Raw genomic sequence first — 14,728 nt, forward strand, 5'->3', positions numbered from 1 at the left:
TTTTTTCAAGTTCCTCATTTTAAGCCAAAGTATGTAAATTAATAACTGTAGTTTTTGCTTCTGATAAAAAAAATGAACCTTTTAAAGTATCAAACATTTGTACTTGTTTTCTTTTATGTACCATTTATGCTGTATTGATGTATTGTTAAATATCTACTTATGAGGTTCTCGGCATGTAGGTAGTTCATTTTTATTTTTAATTTTATAGGAAAGACATCAGAAAGAACTCAATTTCCATTGTTTGGTCGAGAACCAGGACTCTCAGGCTGTCAGGTAAATGTTTTAGTTTTAAAACATTTCAGCAGCTTATTAGAACTAATGCTGTTAGTGTTTCTGGGCATGCAGAGGTAATGCAGATGGCTTGTGATTGTATAGGATCTGGATATGCATGTTTGAAGTTAGTTTTCTGCTTTTCAATTCTCCCATTATATAAATATATTGATTGATTGATTGATCTTTATTACGGCCATTGGCCCGTCACACCACCATAATGTACTTGAACCTCCAATTTTAAAACCGCCAAAACTTACAAAAAAACAGACAAGAACCAAAGCAAAACAAAAACATATCGATAAATATATTGATATATCAATATATTTATCAGTATATCAATATCATGCCTCTACGATGCTCCACCTGCAGGTCCTGATTTTCTAACCATGGTTAGGAGATGGGGGACATGCTATAAAGTCTCTTGTTGTATCTCTTTCTTGCCATGGTTTGGTCTAACCATGGTATCAGTGATTTAACCATGATGTGTATCAGTTCTAAGCAGCAATGGAGGCTTGGCCCTTAGGAAACATCTGGCACTGCCCTGCCAACCTCACTCTGCCCTGAGCCAATCCCCACCTGCCCGCCTTTACAACCAATGAGGGGTGGCTCTGCCTGCCATTTGCTCTGGCTCACTTCGTGTTGGTTTTCCAGTCTTCAGCTACACTCTTCCCCCTCTGTGAAGCTACAGTCCTCCCGCTCTATCTTGTTATCTTTTTGTGCAATAGCTTTTGTAATATGTGTGCAGTCATTTGTATTTTTGAATTTTAATATTGACTGAAAGCTACCTTGTGAGGCTAGTCACACTAGAAGGCAGCTTATAAATCTGTTAAATAAATACTTTATTACTATAATTATTAGAGTTTATTACTACAATTTAATATTATGGTTCAGGCAATCTGCAAGTTGTCTTGTTTTCCAATTCCACGACTGCTAGGTTTGCCTCAGAACATAAGGTTAAAAGCTTTGTTAAATGCTTCCAAAGTTTGCTTTGCAATGCTTCTGTCAACAAATGATCTGTGTTGCACATTTCGGGCACTCTCAGTTTGCAAGGCAATAGTAAGTGGCACTTCCTGAGACCTTTTGTTGTACATTGCCAAGGATCTGGAGTGAGCATGTGCAAAAAGGCATGCCTAAAAGATCCTTTTACAATATCCAAAACAGATTTGCACCACTGAAATTTCTCAGATCTGTATGTACCAACAATATGCTTTCTGCATAAGCCCACTTACATCAATAGACAAATGCATGATGCTTAGCACCAAACAGCAAAGGGAAGTGAATATCTATCTAAATCAATAAGACTGAACAGGCTCTGAAACGAGGGGCTCAAAGTTTGCCCACACACACCCTGAGACGGATAGGGGAGACAGGAGTGCATTTAAAAGGGCAGCAGGCAGCTACAGCTCTTCCTCTTCCTCACCCTTTGTTCTAACAGCACAGTATTCAAATGAATTGGAAAAATTAAGAGCAGTTTTTACTTTGGAGTTGTGCAGGGCGGCTTTTCTAGCCCCAAACCCTCAGTGCCAGCCAGATGGTCTGCACTGTGGCTGGAGAAACGGCATTTCACTCAGGCAGCAGCAAACGTACTCAGGAGTCAGGTAGGGAAGCATTCTCACTTGTGCAGCAGCACCAGCAATTTGAATCCTGGGGTGCCTGTCAGTGTCTGTCAGTCTCCTGCGGTAGCCCAGGCTTCTGGTTTCCTGTCGGGTGCAAGCCCCATCTTTGCCACCCCGCGTTCACTCATGCTTTCCCCCTCCACCATACGAGTGAGCAAGGGCCGCCTTCTCCCACTCCCCATCCCTCCCCTCCCCGTGCACCTGGCCACCTGTTCCTCACCTCTCCATTGCATGCCTCAGCCCAACAGATAGCCCAGAACCAGCACAGGTTGATGCTGGGGGTGGCTGAGACCTGGAGTGCCATGTCGAAGCCCAGTGCCATCCCTGTGCCAGCTGCTGCCACTGATACCAAGGAGTAAGTGGTGGCCCAGCAGCTGCAGCAGCGGACATTTCATGTTTGTTTCGTGTGAGGTGGTGCTTCGTATGCTGCCCATCTCGCCCACACTCTCCTCTGCAGCCCCAAACAGAGCACCCAGCGCAACATTAGGCCCCAAGCCTCCTCTGCCCTCCACAGGCGCTTCTGGCAGCGTGGGACTGGAGCTTACAGGCAGTCAGCACCATCACACTCTGCCTCCTCTGAGATGCGGTTCTTCCTCTTGCTCCTCTTCCAATTGGTGGCTTAGGCATCACATTTCAAGCAGGCACAGGAGGGAGGCAGCGAGTTCGAACAACGGCAACCTCACTGTACTCTGCTCCTTCCCAGCGCATCTTGGTTTTGCTTTGCACAAACTCTCGCTCTCCTACCATGGTTTGATGACGATTTCAGAAATGGAAGAACTGCGTCCCATTTTAAATTAAAACAGGACACATCTATTTACTTCCAAAAATGGGACAATTCCATTTTTTATGGACAGGTAGAATACTGGACACTGTCTTTTTGTTGATCCAGCCTAGATTTGTATTACCCTTTTTAGCTGCTGCATTCTACTGCTGACTTTATGGTTTGCTAAAACCCCTAGCTCCTTTTTCTCTGTGTGCTGTCAAGCCAGGTGTCATCCATACTGTATTTGCACATCTGATTTTTCATACTTTAAATACCAAACTTTTTATTGATCTCTGTTTAAATAATTTTTGTTAGTTTGACCACTTCTCCATCCTGTCAATATCTTAGATCATGTCTGGTGTTTGCAGCGCCTCCACAATGTCCCAAGATTTGATGTCCACTGAAAATTTGATGATCATCTCCTCCACTCCATCCAAGTCATGTTATAAAGGCGTTAAATCACACCAGGCCCAGAGCAGAACTCTGAGGCACCTCCTTTAGTGCATATTTGAGGCACTTCTGACTTGAATCAAGATTTCCTTTTCCTCAGTATTGTGATGTGGTCACCTCCACCCAAGGTCCCCATTCCTTTCATCTCATCAACCAGTTCTTCTGGACGATGAAATTATCAGCAAATCAAGAATTTATTAGACCTTTCATTCTTCACTGTTTGATTTCCAACAGATCCCATTTATTTTTAAGTGCTATGCGATCATGTACCTATCTAATGACTTGTTAGCACAATGCATTTAATGAAAACTTTCTAAGACAAACCACCAGAGAGAATCCTAATCTATCTCATTTTCTGGCAGTTGCTATTGATTACTCATTCAAGGTTCCTTTGTTTTTCACTATCTAATGATATTCTCCAGAGTGAATTCTTAACAACCTACAGATAATTGTGAGCTTATTTCTAACATTTCCATGCAGAATGAATTTGCAATATAATATAATTTCTAAATGTCATTATTCCCCATGTTTGATGTTCCCATGGTTTTATTTTTCATTCAACAGTTTAAAATGCAGCATTTATATCTTGTATATATTGGGTTGTATTCAATGTTAGACCTACTCAGAGTGGACCCACTGAAATTAATAGACATGAGTAAGTCAGATCCATTAGTTTTAATGGGTCTACTCTGAGTAGAACTTGGTTGGCTGCAACCCACTATATTTATATAAAACAATGTATATTATTTTCATTATTTATTACTTTAATGCTACTCCCTCTTGATGATTTTCCTATTTTATTGTTTTGTTGTGCTCCATTGTGATAGCTGTTTTATGAATGGCTTGCTGTATATGCTCTTATATATTGTATGATGCTCTATTATTGTAAGCCACTTTACACATTAAAACAAAGCAGAATGTAAGCTTATTCATCATTTCATACAGCATAAAACAGGTGAAAACCCAACAAACTATATATTTTTTGAGCAATAGGAGTGACTGTACCCCTAAGTTCTGTGCAAAATAATGGATAGAACAAAGTTTCTTTTGGTGCTGGATGGATAGCCCTGCACCTCGGTGGATATTGTGGGTGTTTTACAGTGGAAGAAAAAGAAGACACAGTGTTCTTCAAATGACAGGTGTATCTTAGCCACCTCTTTGGGGTGTATGCCTCATAAAGCAGCTTTCTTATGCACTGACAAAATGTGACAAAAATACAACAGAATTCTATTGGAATAGTATTAAAATAGTAGATCATTATAAATATTTGCTTAATAGAATGAATTCAGTAGTTCTCCAGTCCATATAATAATCCTTAACACTACTCTTGAGTGGTCTGTGGCTGCAGGTTCTGTGGATTTCCAAACTCATATCCTGAGTATTTTAAATATTTAATTTATCAATAGCTTTACTTGCCTTGCTGTTTCAATTAAATTTATTTGGAAATGGATGTCAGCACCTAGGTATTTTAAATAGTTTCTGGTCGTTCATTAGTTGGTGAATAGTCGGCGCAGTATTTGTGTAGTCCCTGACTTTTTTCTTTGGGTGTCTGTTGGAGGTTATTTGTGGATTAGCTAGGTATATTTGAATTAGCTTACAGCAGTGAGTGCTTATTACTGAGGACAGTAATCCAAGCAGTGCTAGTCAGTATTCCAGGAGAATTGCTTGCTGTTGATTATCCTTTAGTAATTGGATATGAGTTTAGAAGACGAGGTTCCAGCTTGCGAGAAGTCTCCAATTCAGTTTTAAGAGCATTAGGAACTAAGCTACGTGTATCATGTCAGCAAACTTATCTTTTTGAAGAGACCCCAGGCACTTGGTCAAGAGCGAGCCTGGTATTGATAATACAAAGCTTATTTCATAGTGTTATGATCATCCTTGGAGTATTCCATCTCTATCTGATGCCCTCAGGGTAGGATAGATCTTAAGGTTGCTTGGTTCTGCTAGGCAGAAAAATCAATGAGATGTATTAATTACATCTGTATTGATTTTGATTTGGCAAACAGAAGTACTTCAAATAAGCTGGATAGAACTTTTTCAAGTATCAGCAATAATACAGAAAAATAAATAACTCACATTTTTAGAGGAATGACTTTTTAAAACTAGCACAAACTGGCCTGAATCCTCAAAATCTAGGGAGGTGTCATGGCACTATGCTAATTTAATAGAGGAGCCATTCCCCGCCATGCAGAAGAAAGCTGAGAAGGGGACAGGTGAACTATGGCAATTCTCAGGTTTTGCAGTTGCTGTTAATCCATTGATTGGAGGTGTCAGCTTCAGTCACTACATAAACATTGCTTCTAATTGTTAATGAGTTACATTTATCACGTCAGTGAAATTATAGAGTCCCACGCCAGGATTTATTTCTATGTTTGGATGTTTCCTCTACCCCACTATTTTGAAATTATTTTCCTCAAATGGCTTTAAAAAGTCAATTGGAAGTGGAGTTCGGTTGTAGTTCTCAGGGTACAAGTCCCATTGATTGGGGTGGGGGAGCATGCGCAAGGCACAGTTGACCTCTGCCCCAGGAAAATAATGCGTCATGTCATGACATGCTGCGTGGCGCGTTGTGCACCCACAGTCAGGGGTCTGAGTTGGTGCCCTTGCAGTCAAGTGAACATAAATGTTGTGAAACAAACAAATAAAATAATAAATAATTCTTTTGCTTAACCCCCCCCAAACCACAATTAACATTTCTTTGAACAGTGATATGAGATTGAAGCTGAATACACCGTTTTCACAAGTCATTGGTTGATGCATTAACCACATCATTTGAGATTTAGGCCCAGTCTATGCTAATACGTTATGCTAATAGTATATTGCTTTAGCAAGGCCTAACAAGCAGGAAGGAGCAGTCTTAATCTTGTGTCACACACTTCTCCAGCCCTTTTCAAACACAGCCAGGAGATGGACTTAGCGGCTTTTAGTTTCACTTTCCTTAAAAAAGATTTGGAAGCTGAGTTGTTTTGAAACTGTTCAGAGTTTGTTAAAAACCAGTGGAAAGCTGCTCCTTTAGGGCAAATGAATCTCTGCCCTCAGCAAGCCCTCCGTTGTCTGCCTTCTTATTTATGGGTGCAGCCCAGCCTGTGCAGAGAAGAGGCAGCCACCCAGGTGCACTTGCCCTGGGCCTCAAAGGGCTAAGTCGGTTAGGGGGCTCCACCAGGAACTGGCTGATTTTTTGTTTGTAACTTAATTCTAACAAGACTCCAAGCTCTGAGCCTCAGACAAGCTCAGCACAGGCCTGAGTCCTGGGGTGGGGGGCCTGGCTGCCACCTTCCTCCTCCTGTGTCTTAGTGTTTCCCTTGTAAAACTCAGCATGGAGGAGAATAAGGACAAAACTAGAATTAAGTAGCTCCACTTGTCATTGACTCCAGCTCTAGTGCCAGTGGGTACACCAGTCACCATTCTTAAAAACAATAATCCTGGTCTAGGCAACACAACAAGTCAAGGATTCAGGAGAAGGGATGAATGAATCTGCTAACATGGTCCTCCTAGGTGTGTTGGGGGAAGCGGTGGGGAGGGGAGAGTGTACAAGCCAAAGAATCATGGTGGGTTTACTTTCTTATACTTCATCTCTTTAAAGCAGGCATCCCCAAACTTGGCCCTCCAGCTGTTTGGGGACTACAATTCCCATCACCTCTGACCACTGGTCCTGTTAGCTAGGGATTATGGGAGTTGTAGTTCCAAAACAGCTGGAGGGCCAAGTTTGGGGATGCATGCTTTAAAGCTTAGTGTGTACCAGTCCTTTAGGCACAGAGAAAGAGAGACTTTTAATGTCCTACTCCTGTTGGTTTGTTTTGCAGTCAAGTCTGATTCGATCAGATATTGGGCTTGGAAGTCCAGGTCTGATGTCCTCAGGAAAAGCCGGAACATCATATTACCCATTTCCTACCACAAATCCACGACGAAGATCACTTCATGATTCATCTTCTCTTGGTGAGTCAATCATACGTTAGCACTCTTTTCAGGGAGATGTACAATTATTTCCCCCAAGAAATGTGATTAATTATAGATTATCTTCTGTGAATTTTATATTCTGTTTAACCTGGCGGCTTAGGACACATATAAGTTGAAAGTAGGAGAGCACTGAAGTGGGCTGTAGGAGGGAGCCAGCAGCTTGACATTGCACTTTTCCCTTTTGAGTGCAAAATTATGTAGCATCTGCTGCCTTTTTCCTTCTGTAACTCCTCCCCAGTCATCCATTCCCCATGTAATGTGCAGTTTTCACCCCAAAAGAGTTGCAAGAGCAGAATGATGTCCCAAAAGCATGTACTTAAACATTCCCCAATAAGGACACATTACGAGCATGCTAGATCAGGCTATTGGCCTATTTAGTCCCCGAAGAACTTAGTATTATCAGCTAATCTGGCCACCCCACTTCTCAATCATTTATAAGCAAGTTAAAGAGCACAGATCCCAATACCAATACTTGGTGGACTCTGCCATCTACCTTAATATCAGGAATACTGTAACTTTCTGTTACTTGTCTTAACCAGTTCCTGATCCACAAGAAGCTGTTGCTTCTTATTCCACGACTCCCAAATTTACTCAGGAGTCTTTGATTAGGTACTTTGTCCAAAGCTTTTTAAAAGTTCAAGTACAGAACATCAGCTTGATCCTCTAGTTTTGTTGACATCCAAAGAACACTAATAGACTGGACATTTCCTTGCAGAAGCCATGTTTATTCTGCTTTACCAAAAGCTTGTTCTACTATATACCTGGTTGGTTCTGTGACCAACTGTTCGAGGACACAATTGTTTAGGGTATCAAGAAATGTTACCTTTGTGACTGGAAAACATATGTTCTTGTGCATGAATGCTGCAATTTTGGCTATATAAGTGCAGGCACACACTGCTAAAAACTGGAAATGGAATGCAAGAGTCTTGAAAATTGCTAGGCACAAACCATACACAATAGATATGACGTGACAGTCTTGGATTCTATATCTATCACTCTATCTCCAGCAAGCACGCCATCTTCATGGGGCTCTGAGTGCCCTGGTTCCCATAATTGGTTTTCCTGTGGGTGCCTGGCTGCCTCCACCCTTTGCAGCTGCCTCCATGTGCTGCTGCCACTGCAAAAGCCGCCATGCGCCACCCACAGTGGCTGCACAGCCGTCTCCACAGCCGCTGCGCACTGCCCACCACCGCCAAGCACCACCTTATCTCTGACGCTCCAGCGCAGCAGTGTCAACTGGATCCAGGTCTGCGCCTCTGCTGGGGGCCCCACAGTGGAGAGGTGCAGGCCCCAGTACAGTTGCTGCTATTACATTGGAGCGTGTGCGCCGTTCCACCATTGCGACATGTGATGTCATGTCGCGATGCCATTATTTCAGTGCGCACTGTGATGTTGGGCACCCGCAGTGCAGAAGCCCAAGTCGGAGGCCCTGATCTCCACTGTTTTTGAGTCATAACACCCTACAGTCGTGCCTCTGCTTTCGTATCCCTCTGGATACGTAAACTTCGGGTTGCAAAAGCGGCAAACCCGGAAATGTATACTTCCGGGTTTCGCTGTGCGCGCATGCGCAGTAGCGCTCAATTGTGCCATGCATGTGCGCAGAAGGGCGCCTCCAGTTACGAAGTTTTCAGGATGAGGCCGGGCCTCCGGAAGGGATCCCGTTCGTAACCGGAGATACCACTGTATATTGTTCCCAGTTTGTTTTGTACAATTACCTATTCCATGCAGAGGGTCTCATTTCAAATAGGCAACAGTAGCCACATACTTAGGTCTTTTTTCCTTAGCATATGAGCCATTTCCTTCTTTGGTTATATAGTGATGATTTTCAAAATACAAGCATTTGTATGATATTCCATCCCTTGTTCTTTTGGGAGGTGAACTCTATTTGGGTGTGTTTACTGGGCTGAATCCACTGGTTCAACTCTTAAACTAGATATTGGAAATTAATTCATAATTCTTGGTGTCCTTTTAAAAAACAATTTGTATTTAAATCTGGAAAAAAAGTAGCTGGGCAAAAGAGTTTTATAATAGCACCTGCTACTATTCGACTCTTTAGGACTACATTTTTCTAGTTCTTTTCTCATTTAGGCAGTTTTTCTTCAGCAATGCTACTTACTCTGTTAATGTTACTAATGCTGCTGGTTGATAAAATTTGGCTTTTCATATGCAGATTCTCTACAGACCAAGAAAGTAAGAAAAGTGCCCCCAGGTTTGCCTTCATCTGTAAGTACTGTTGGTTGTTCTATCTTTCAGTAAACAGTTACCATTGGATTGCTTTCTTTGTGTATCAGTTACAAAGAGTAAAATTGAGCAGCAATAAGTTATAAAGCAGGGATAACTAACCTGTAGTTGCTGGACTCAAGCTCCATCAGTCCTGAGCAGTGGCCAACCTGGCTAATGCTGATGTGAGGGCTGTTTGAAAATCTAACTGAGGCTTGCACAACATAAGCCTACCAACCAATTGTGGCAATCTCTATAACTATTTGCACTGCTCTTCCTCTTTCTGGAGCAGGTGACATGTTGGAGTTGGTCAAGTTTTTCATCCTCTTGCAGTTAGCCGGACATGTTGAACAGTCCGCTTTTACTGAGGCTGGATCTAAACACATTAAAAAAATATTCAGGAAAATGATTTGTAAACCTCATAGTGGGAAATCATGTTTGAGAAAGACAGGACTCCACAGCACCATCTGGTGTCACAGTGTTATAATGCATATAAAGCACTTTTTCTTTACTAATGTAGCTGAGTCCTGAGTCTCCCTTACCATGAACTGTTGGAAGAGGGAAAGCCTTCTGTGCTGCTGTGACCCAAGTCAGTGAGGAGAAGGGGAAAGAGTGAAAGAGAGATTGAAGGAAAATTGGAATCTAAGGAATGGAGTGAGGAGGAGGAGGAGGAGGAAGTGAGGAACAAATGGATTGGACAAAAAGAGAGGAGTGTGCTGTGGGGTGCACAGAGAAGAAGGGACTGCAGCTGTTGAAAGATCTGTGGGCTGGAAAGCAGAAAAAAATGACAAACTGGGATGCAGATTGCAGACCAGTCCTATGCACGCACAGAGAGGAGGAGGTGGGAAGCACGCTTCGTGAAATAAAGAATGGGAAGCAGAGATGAGCAAGGATAAAGGGCTTCAAAATGACCTGTGGTAATGCACAGAGTAAAGGGGACTTAACAGAATGCACATGAACAAAATGCAAACTTAAAATTGTGGTAGTGATTTTCTATGTGTAACTTAGATTTATCCCTCTTGAGACATCAATAATGCTAAAGTGGCCTATAGGGTGGAGTGAACGTTTTGCCCCTGGTTTAGCTACACCTTTGTAGTGCTTTTAAACATCTGATAGCAATGATTTGTAAAATATTTGTACACTTTTACCTACTTGTCCCTGTCATGCACATTTCTCTCATGGGAAGAGGGGTGGCCCAGGAACTATCTTCTGTTCATGTCTTTTGATGTTTAATTAGTCATTATGTTGCTGAACAGGAGGACAGACAGATTAATAGCTGAGAATCCTAGAAATTTACATTGGTAACAATCCCAGTGGAGCTGAAGACATTAAGATGCGTAGGACATGTGCAGCTCAGCTTGCCTCAATAGGACTGTTATTAATATGCATAAATCACCAAGTCAGATGTTCCTTATGAAGCCCTTGCGGATTTTCAAGCCTTCATTAAGTCTTTTCTAACTTGAGTCTAACATCACGAATGCTTTCAAGCAACCGGTTTGTTCATCTCCCTTGCTCCAAAATGTGTCCTTTGAGAATAAAGGGCTTTAATTGGGGAGTTGGGGTTGGCGTGGCTTGGTAAAAAATCATCAATAAATGTGATAATCTAATGCTTTTTGGTTGTGTTGTGGTATTAAAAGTCTCTTATTCTGTAAAGAAAATGGTTAATACATTAATCTGTATTTAAAATCCACATCAAATGCAGGCAGGATTTTCCACCCATCCCTCCCTTTCAGAGCAAACAAGAAAGGAGGGAGAGATGCAGAACATGTTTCTTTGTTGTGTAAATGGAGGTGTTGGGCTTTTATTCAGCAGTACTTAACACATGGCGCAGGTGCACTTGGATGAGTCATAACTCAAAGCTGTGCAGGCTGAATAGAATGGGCTGCTGCTGTTGCAAAGGCAGGAGGAAAGCTGTGGATGCAAAATGGGCCAGATCTTTCCTTCTTTGGCATTAGTTCTGAAGTGGAGCTGGTACTCTGGTTTGTTTATGCCCTCCATTGTATTTCACAAAACAACTGAACCCAAGCTTCTGTTTTCATTTTTCTTCTTCTTCCAGTGAGATGTATGTTGGGCAGACTGAGGGGCAGCTGTGTTATGAACTTGCAGCTTACCTGGAAGGCAGCTTACAGCTGGAGAGACACTTAGCAGGTTTTGCTTGCATAAGCTCGTGGGCTGAATAGCTGCCCAGTAAACTCAGGGTCACAATGGCAACCTCAGGAATCTTCCCCTCCCCCATTTCAGTTCCTAAGCAGGAGCTAAAAATAGACCAGCAGTTAACACTGAATCCCCTCATTAAATGAAAGAAGGAATGAAAACACAATTAAAAACCAGTGTCAATATTTAATACAAATGATGCACGTGGAAAAGAAATAGGAGGGATTTACTGAGGGATCTGTGTGTAAGTAGGGTTGGATGCAAAAGGCATCTATTGGGAAACCTGGAAAGTCTTGCATTCAAAAGAGCTCCACAGACATAATCTCAGTTATCTACAACAACGTTTCCCCTCCTTCTCCATAATCCTTTCTGTCCCAAATGTAACTACAGTTTCATTTATTTTTCTCCCCAAACTTCATCATGCAGCTGATCTACTCAGAAGTAAGCTCCAACAACATTGACAGTAGATATGCATAGGACTGCAGCTTTAGAAGTTTGGTCTCATGCACCTTTACTATAAAGGAAGCCTAACTGTTCTGTGGTGCTTACTCACCAGTAAGCATCCTAGTTTTACTTGGTGTCTCTCAATGCTGCTCCAATTGAGAACATTCAGGCTGTTCAGAGGAAAGGGAGACTTTCACATCAAGGGGCATGTGCATTCTCAGGGTCCTTCTCAAGTCCTTTTTTTCTCAGTGGTTTTTGCCTAGTAAAAGTCCTGCTTTGCGTGTCCAGGAAAGCTTCTCTCTTGGTTACTCCATGGTCTTTTCTTTCTATGTCTGTTCTGCAAGGTAATGTTTGCCTCCTTCATGGAACTTACAACTTCCTTCATGTGAGGCATGGGTGATGTTGTTCTGCAGCTTCTTGAAGTATCAACAAGGGTTGTTCAATGTCTTATTGCTAGTCAGTGCCCTAATCATTTAATTAAGGGTGGGATGAAGAAGGACGCCCCGTGTAGTTAAGATGGAATGAAGGGCTACTGGCCACTGATGTCACAAAGGTACTCAAGCCTTCATCTTAGCTGTGGCTTTCTCCAGTGTATTTCCTAAGAGGGGGAAATCATTTAGGGCTTGGCAAATTTCCCTAGATAAGGAATTGTTGCTGCTTCAGAGAAGGCAATGTCTCTGATATTCCTCAAACACATTCAATTTAGTGGAAGCCTCGAGAACAGATCCTTCAAAATTGAGTTGGTTCATATGAGCAAATACAGTCATTTAAGTAACAGGGTCCCAGATCATTAAGGATTTTTTGGCCCATACCACTTCCTTTTTAAGAAAGCCAAATGTTTGCCTAATACATTACTACTACTATTACTAAGCTTTCTAGGGTTCCACCTTCTATCTGCCCCATTAAATCAGTTCTGGGTAAGGAAACAGATAATAGATGTGGAAGCTGATGGAACATTATGTAGATCGTGTTTCGGATGGTGGCTTCTAGCCAGATAACACTTGCACACAGGAATATACATAGAAGGAACTCGTGGGATTAAAATAATTTCAAAAGGCCTTGGACTTTGCATCAGACTCTGGCATAAATCCTGCTGCCAGGACTTTCATCAAAGGAAAAACTTGTAGGGGAGGGTACTCTGTTTGCTGAGTGCTGTGATGCCAAAATAAATTTGGGATGTGCAAGAGGAAGGACACTGAGTGGCTTTTCTAGTGTCTGCCAATATCCAGTTTCCAGCAGTCTCAAATTTGTGTGTCAGTGTGCCAGGACGATCATGTCTTTGAAGCCTGGCAGCCCCTTCTTGTATTTTTCATTTCTCTCCTCATGCCATTTGAGCATAGCACTTCCACTGCCATGATTTCCAAAAGCCAGTAGAATGCTCTGCAAAATAAGATTTCCTGTTGCTTGCTTTAAAACTTGCCACATGATCGTTTCGATTTGGTATACTGTACTTTTGATTAAAAGTACAGTATGGTGTTCTGATTAGGGAGAAGGATTAGATTATACAGCCATCTGCAGGAAACATCCGAAACTGCAGCAGTACTTTGATACCCAATGATTGTATCTTGGCATGTAACCAATGCAATGGTTTATTAAGAGGATTTAAACAGGAAAACCTAAAGTTATAGAGTTGAGCTAGCAGAGGGATGTTTTCCCCCTTACGTTTTAAGATTTTATTTTAGTTGGGGTGTGTGCATTTGTCATATTTTGATGATTTTAGTTTAGTGGGGCTGAGACATGATGATGGTGGCATCAGTCTGTCTTGAATATTATAGAATAAGCCAAACTGTTGGGAGAGTTTCAGCACCTGCTGTGGCTGTAGAGCCCAATATGGGAGAGACATTATGGATAGTGGGAAAGAAGTTGATAGAGAAAGGTCCCCCCCCCCCAATAACCCTAGAAATCAGGGACATCTAATGAAGCTGAATGTTGGGATATTCAGGACAGACAAAAGAAAGTGCTTCACTCAGCACATAGGTGAACTATGGAATTAACTCACGCAAGAGGCAATGGTGACCACTAACTATTATTTGGCTGTCAGTGGCTACTAACCATGATGATTGTGTTCTCCCTTTGCTGTCGGAGGCAATGTGCTTCTGAATACTAGCTGCTGAAAATCGTTGCAGAATGCTGTTGCTCTCAGGTCTTGTTTGCGTGGTTTCCACAGACATCTGGTTGGTCACTGTGAGAACAGGATGTTAGACTAGATGGGCCACTGGCCTGGTCCAGCAGGGCTTTACAGATGCTCTAATATTTCAATACCATTGTATACTGGATACATGCTAATTCAATTCGGTGGGTTGTAGGCTTGGGCTGTTGCTGTTTCAGAGATGCTCTTTAATTTTGTTCATGGCATTTTCCAGGAAAGGGTAAGATCAAATATATTCCATTGTCTCCTGTTGCTCATTTTACACCAGACACTCAGATAGGATCTGCAGGTGTCTTTTAATAAATGGGCACCACTTAGAACAAAGTATTGGACACCTCCTATCCTGGGCAATATGTGGGGTGTCTGCCATGGCAGCATTTCATATAATCAAGGCATCCTTCCAGACTCTACTTTGCCTCACTATCTCGCATAGAACTCTCAAGCATAAGGGTTTTATAATTTAATAACTATGTTGTATGGGGGGGCGGGGGCGGCTTCATGTCATGAGAGCCTGTGAAAAGGATTTAGGACTTCTAAATGTGATGGGTAGTCAGTACTCATCACATTTGAGAGCTTGAAAATATGCTGGTGGTCTCAAGCACCCTTTAAATGAAGAGGAATGTGTTACAGTTGGCATAAAAAGCATTGAAAAGAGGTGGGGAGAGAAAGAAAGTGATTTTCATATGTGGTGGCTGTTTCTTA

General features: G+C 42.1%; 1 protein-coding gene across 14 annotated transcripts in view; it reads left to right on the forward strand.

Moving 5' to 3' along the window:
• The window catches only part of TCF12 (transcription factor 12), a 150,792-nt gene that overhangs the window by 86,181 nt on the left and 49,883 nt on the right, over nt 1–14,728 (forward strand). For 12 of the 14 annotated variants that reach the window (XM_081887659.1, XM_081887661.1, XM_081887657.1 and 9 more), the window contains exons 7-9: nt 209–273; nt 6,906–7,038; nt 9,230–9,282. In XM_081887659.1, the coding sequence (XP_081743785.1) occupies nt 209–273; nt 6,906–7,038; nt 9,230–9,282 (251 nt within the window). Of the gene's footprint in view, nt 1–208; nt 274–6,905; nt 7,039–9,229; nt 9,283–14,728 lie in introns of those variants that run through there. The other 2 variants (XM_081887654.1, XM_081887655.1) reach the window with 2 other exon arrangements.

This window comes from Podarcis melisellensis, assembly GCF_964234715.1.
Source record: "Podarcis melisellensis genome assembly, chromosome: 14".
In the NCBI taxonomy this organism is placed as follows: domain Eukaryota; kingdom Metazoa; phylum Chordata; class Lepidosauria; order Squamata; family Lacertidae; genus Podarcis; species Podarcis melisellensis.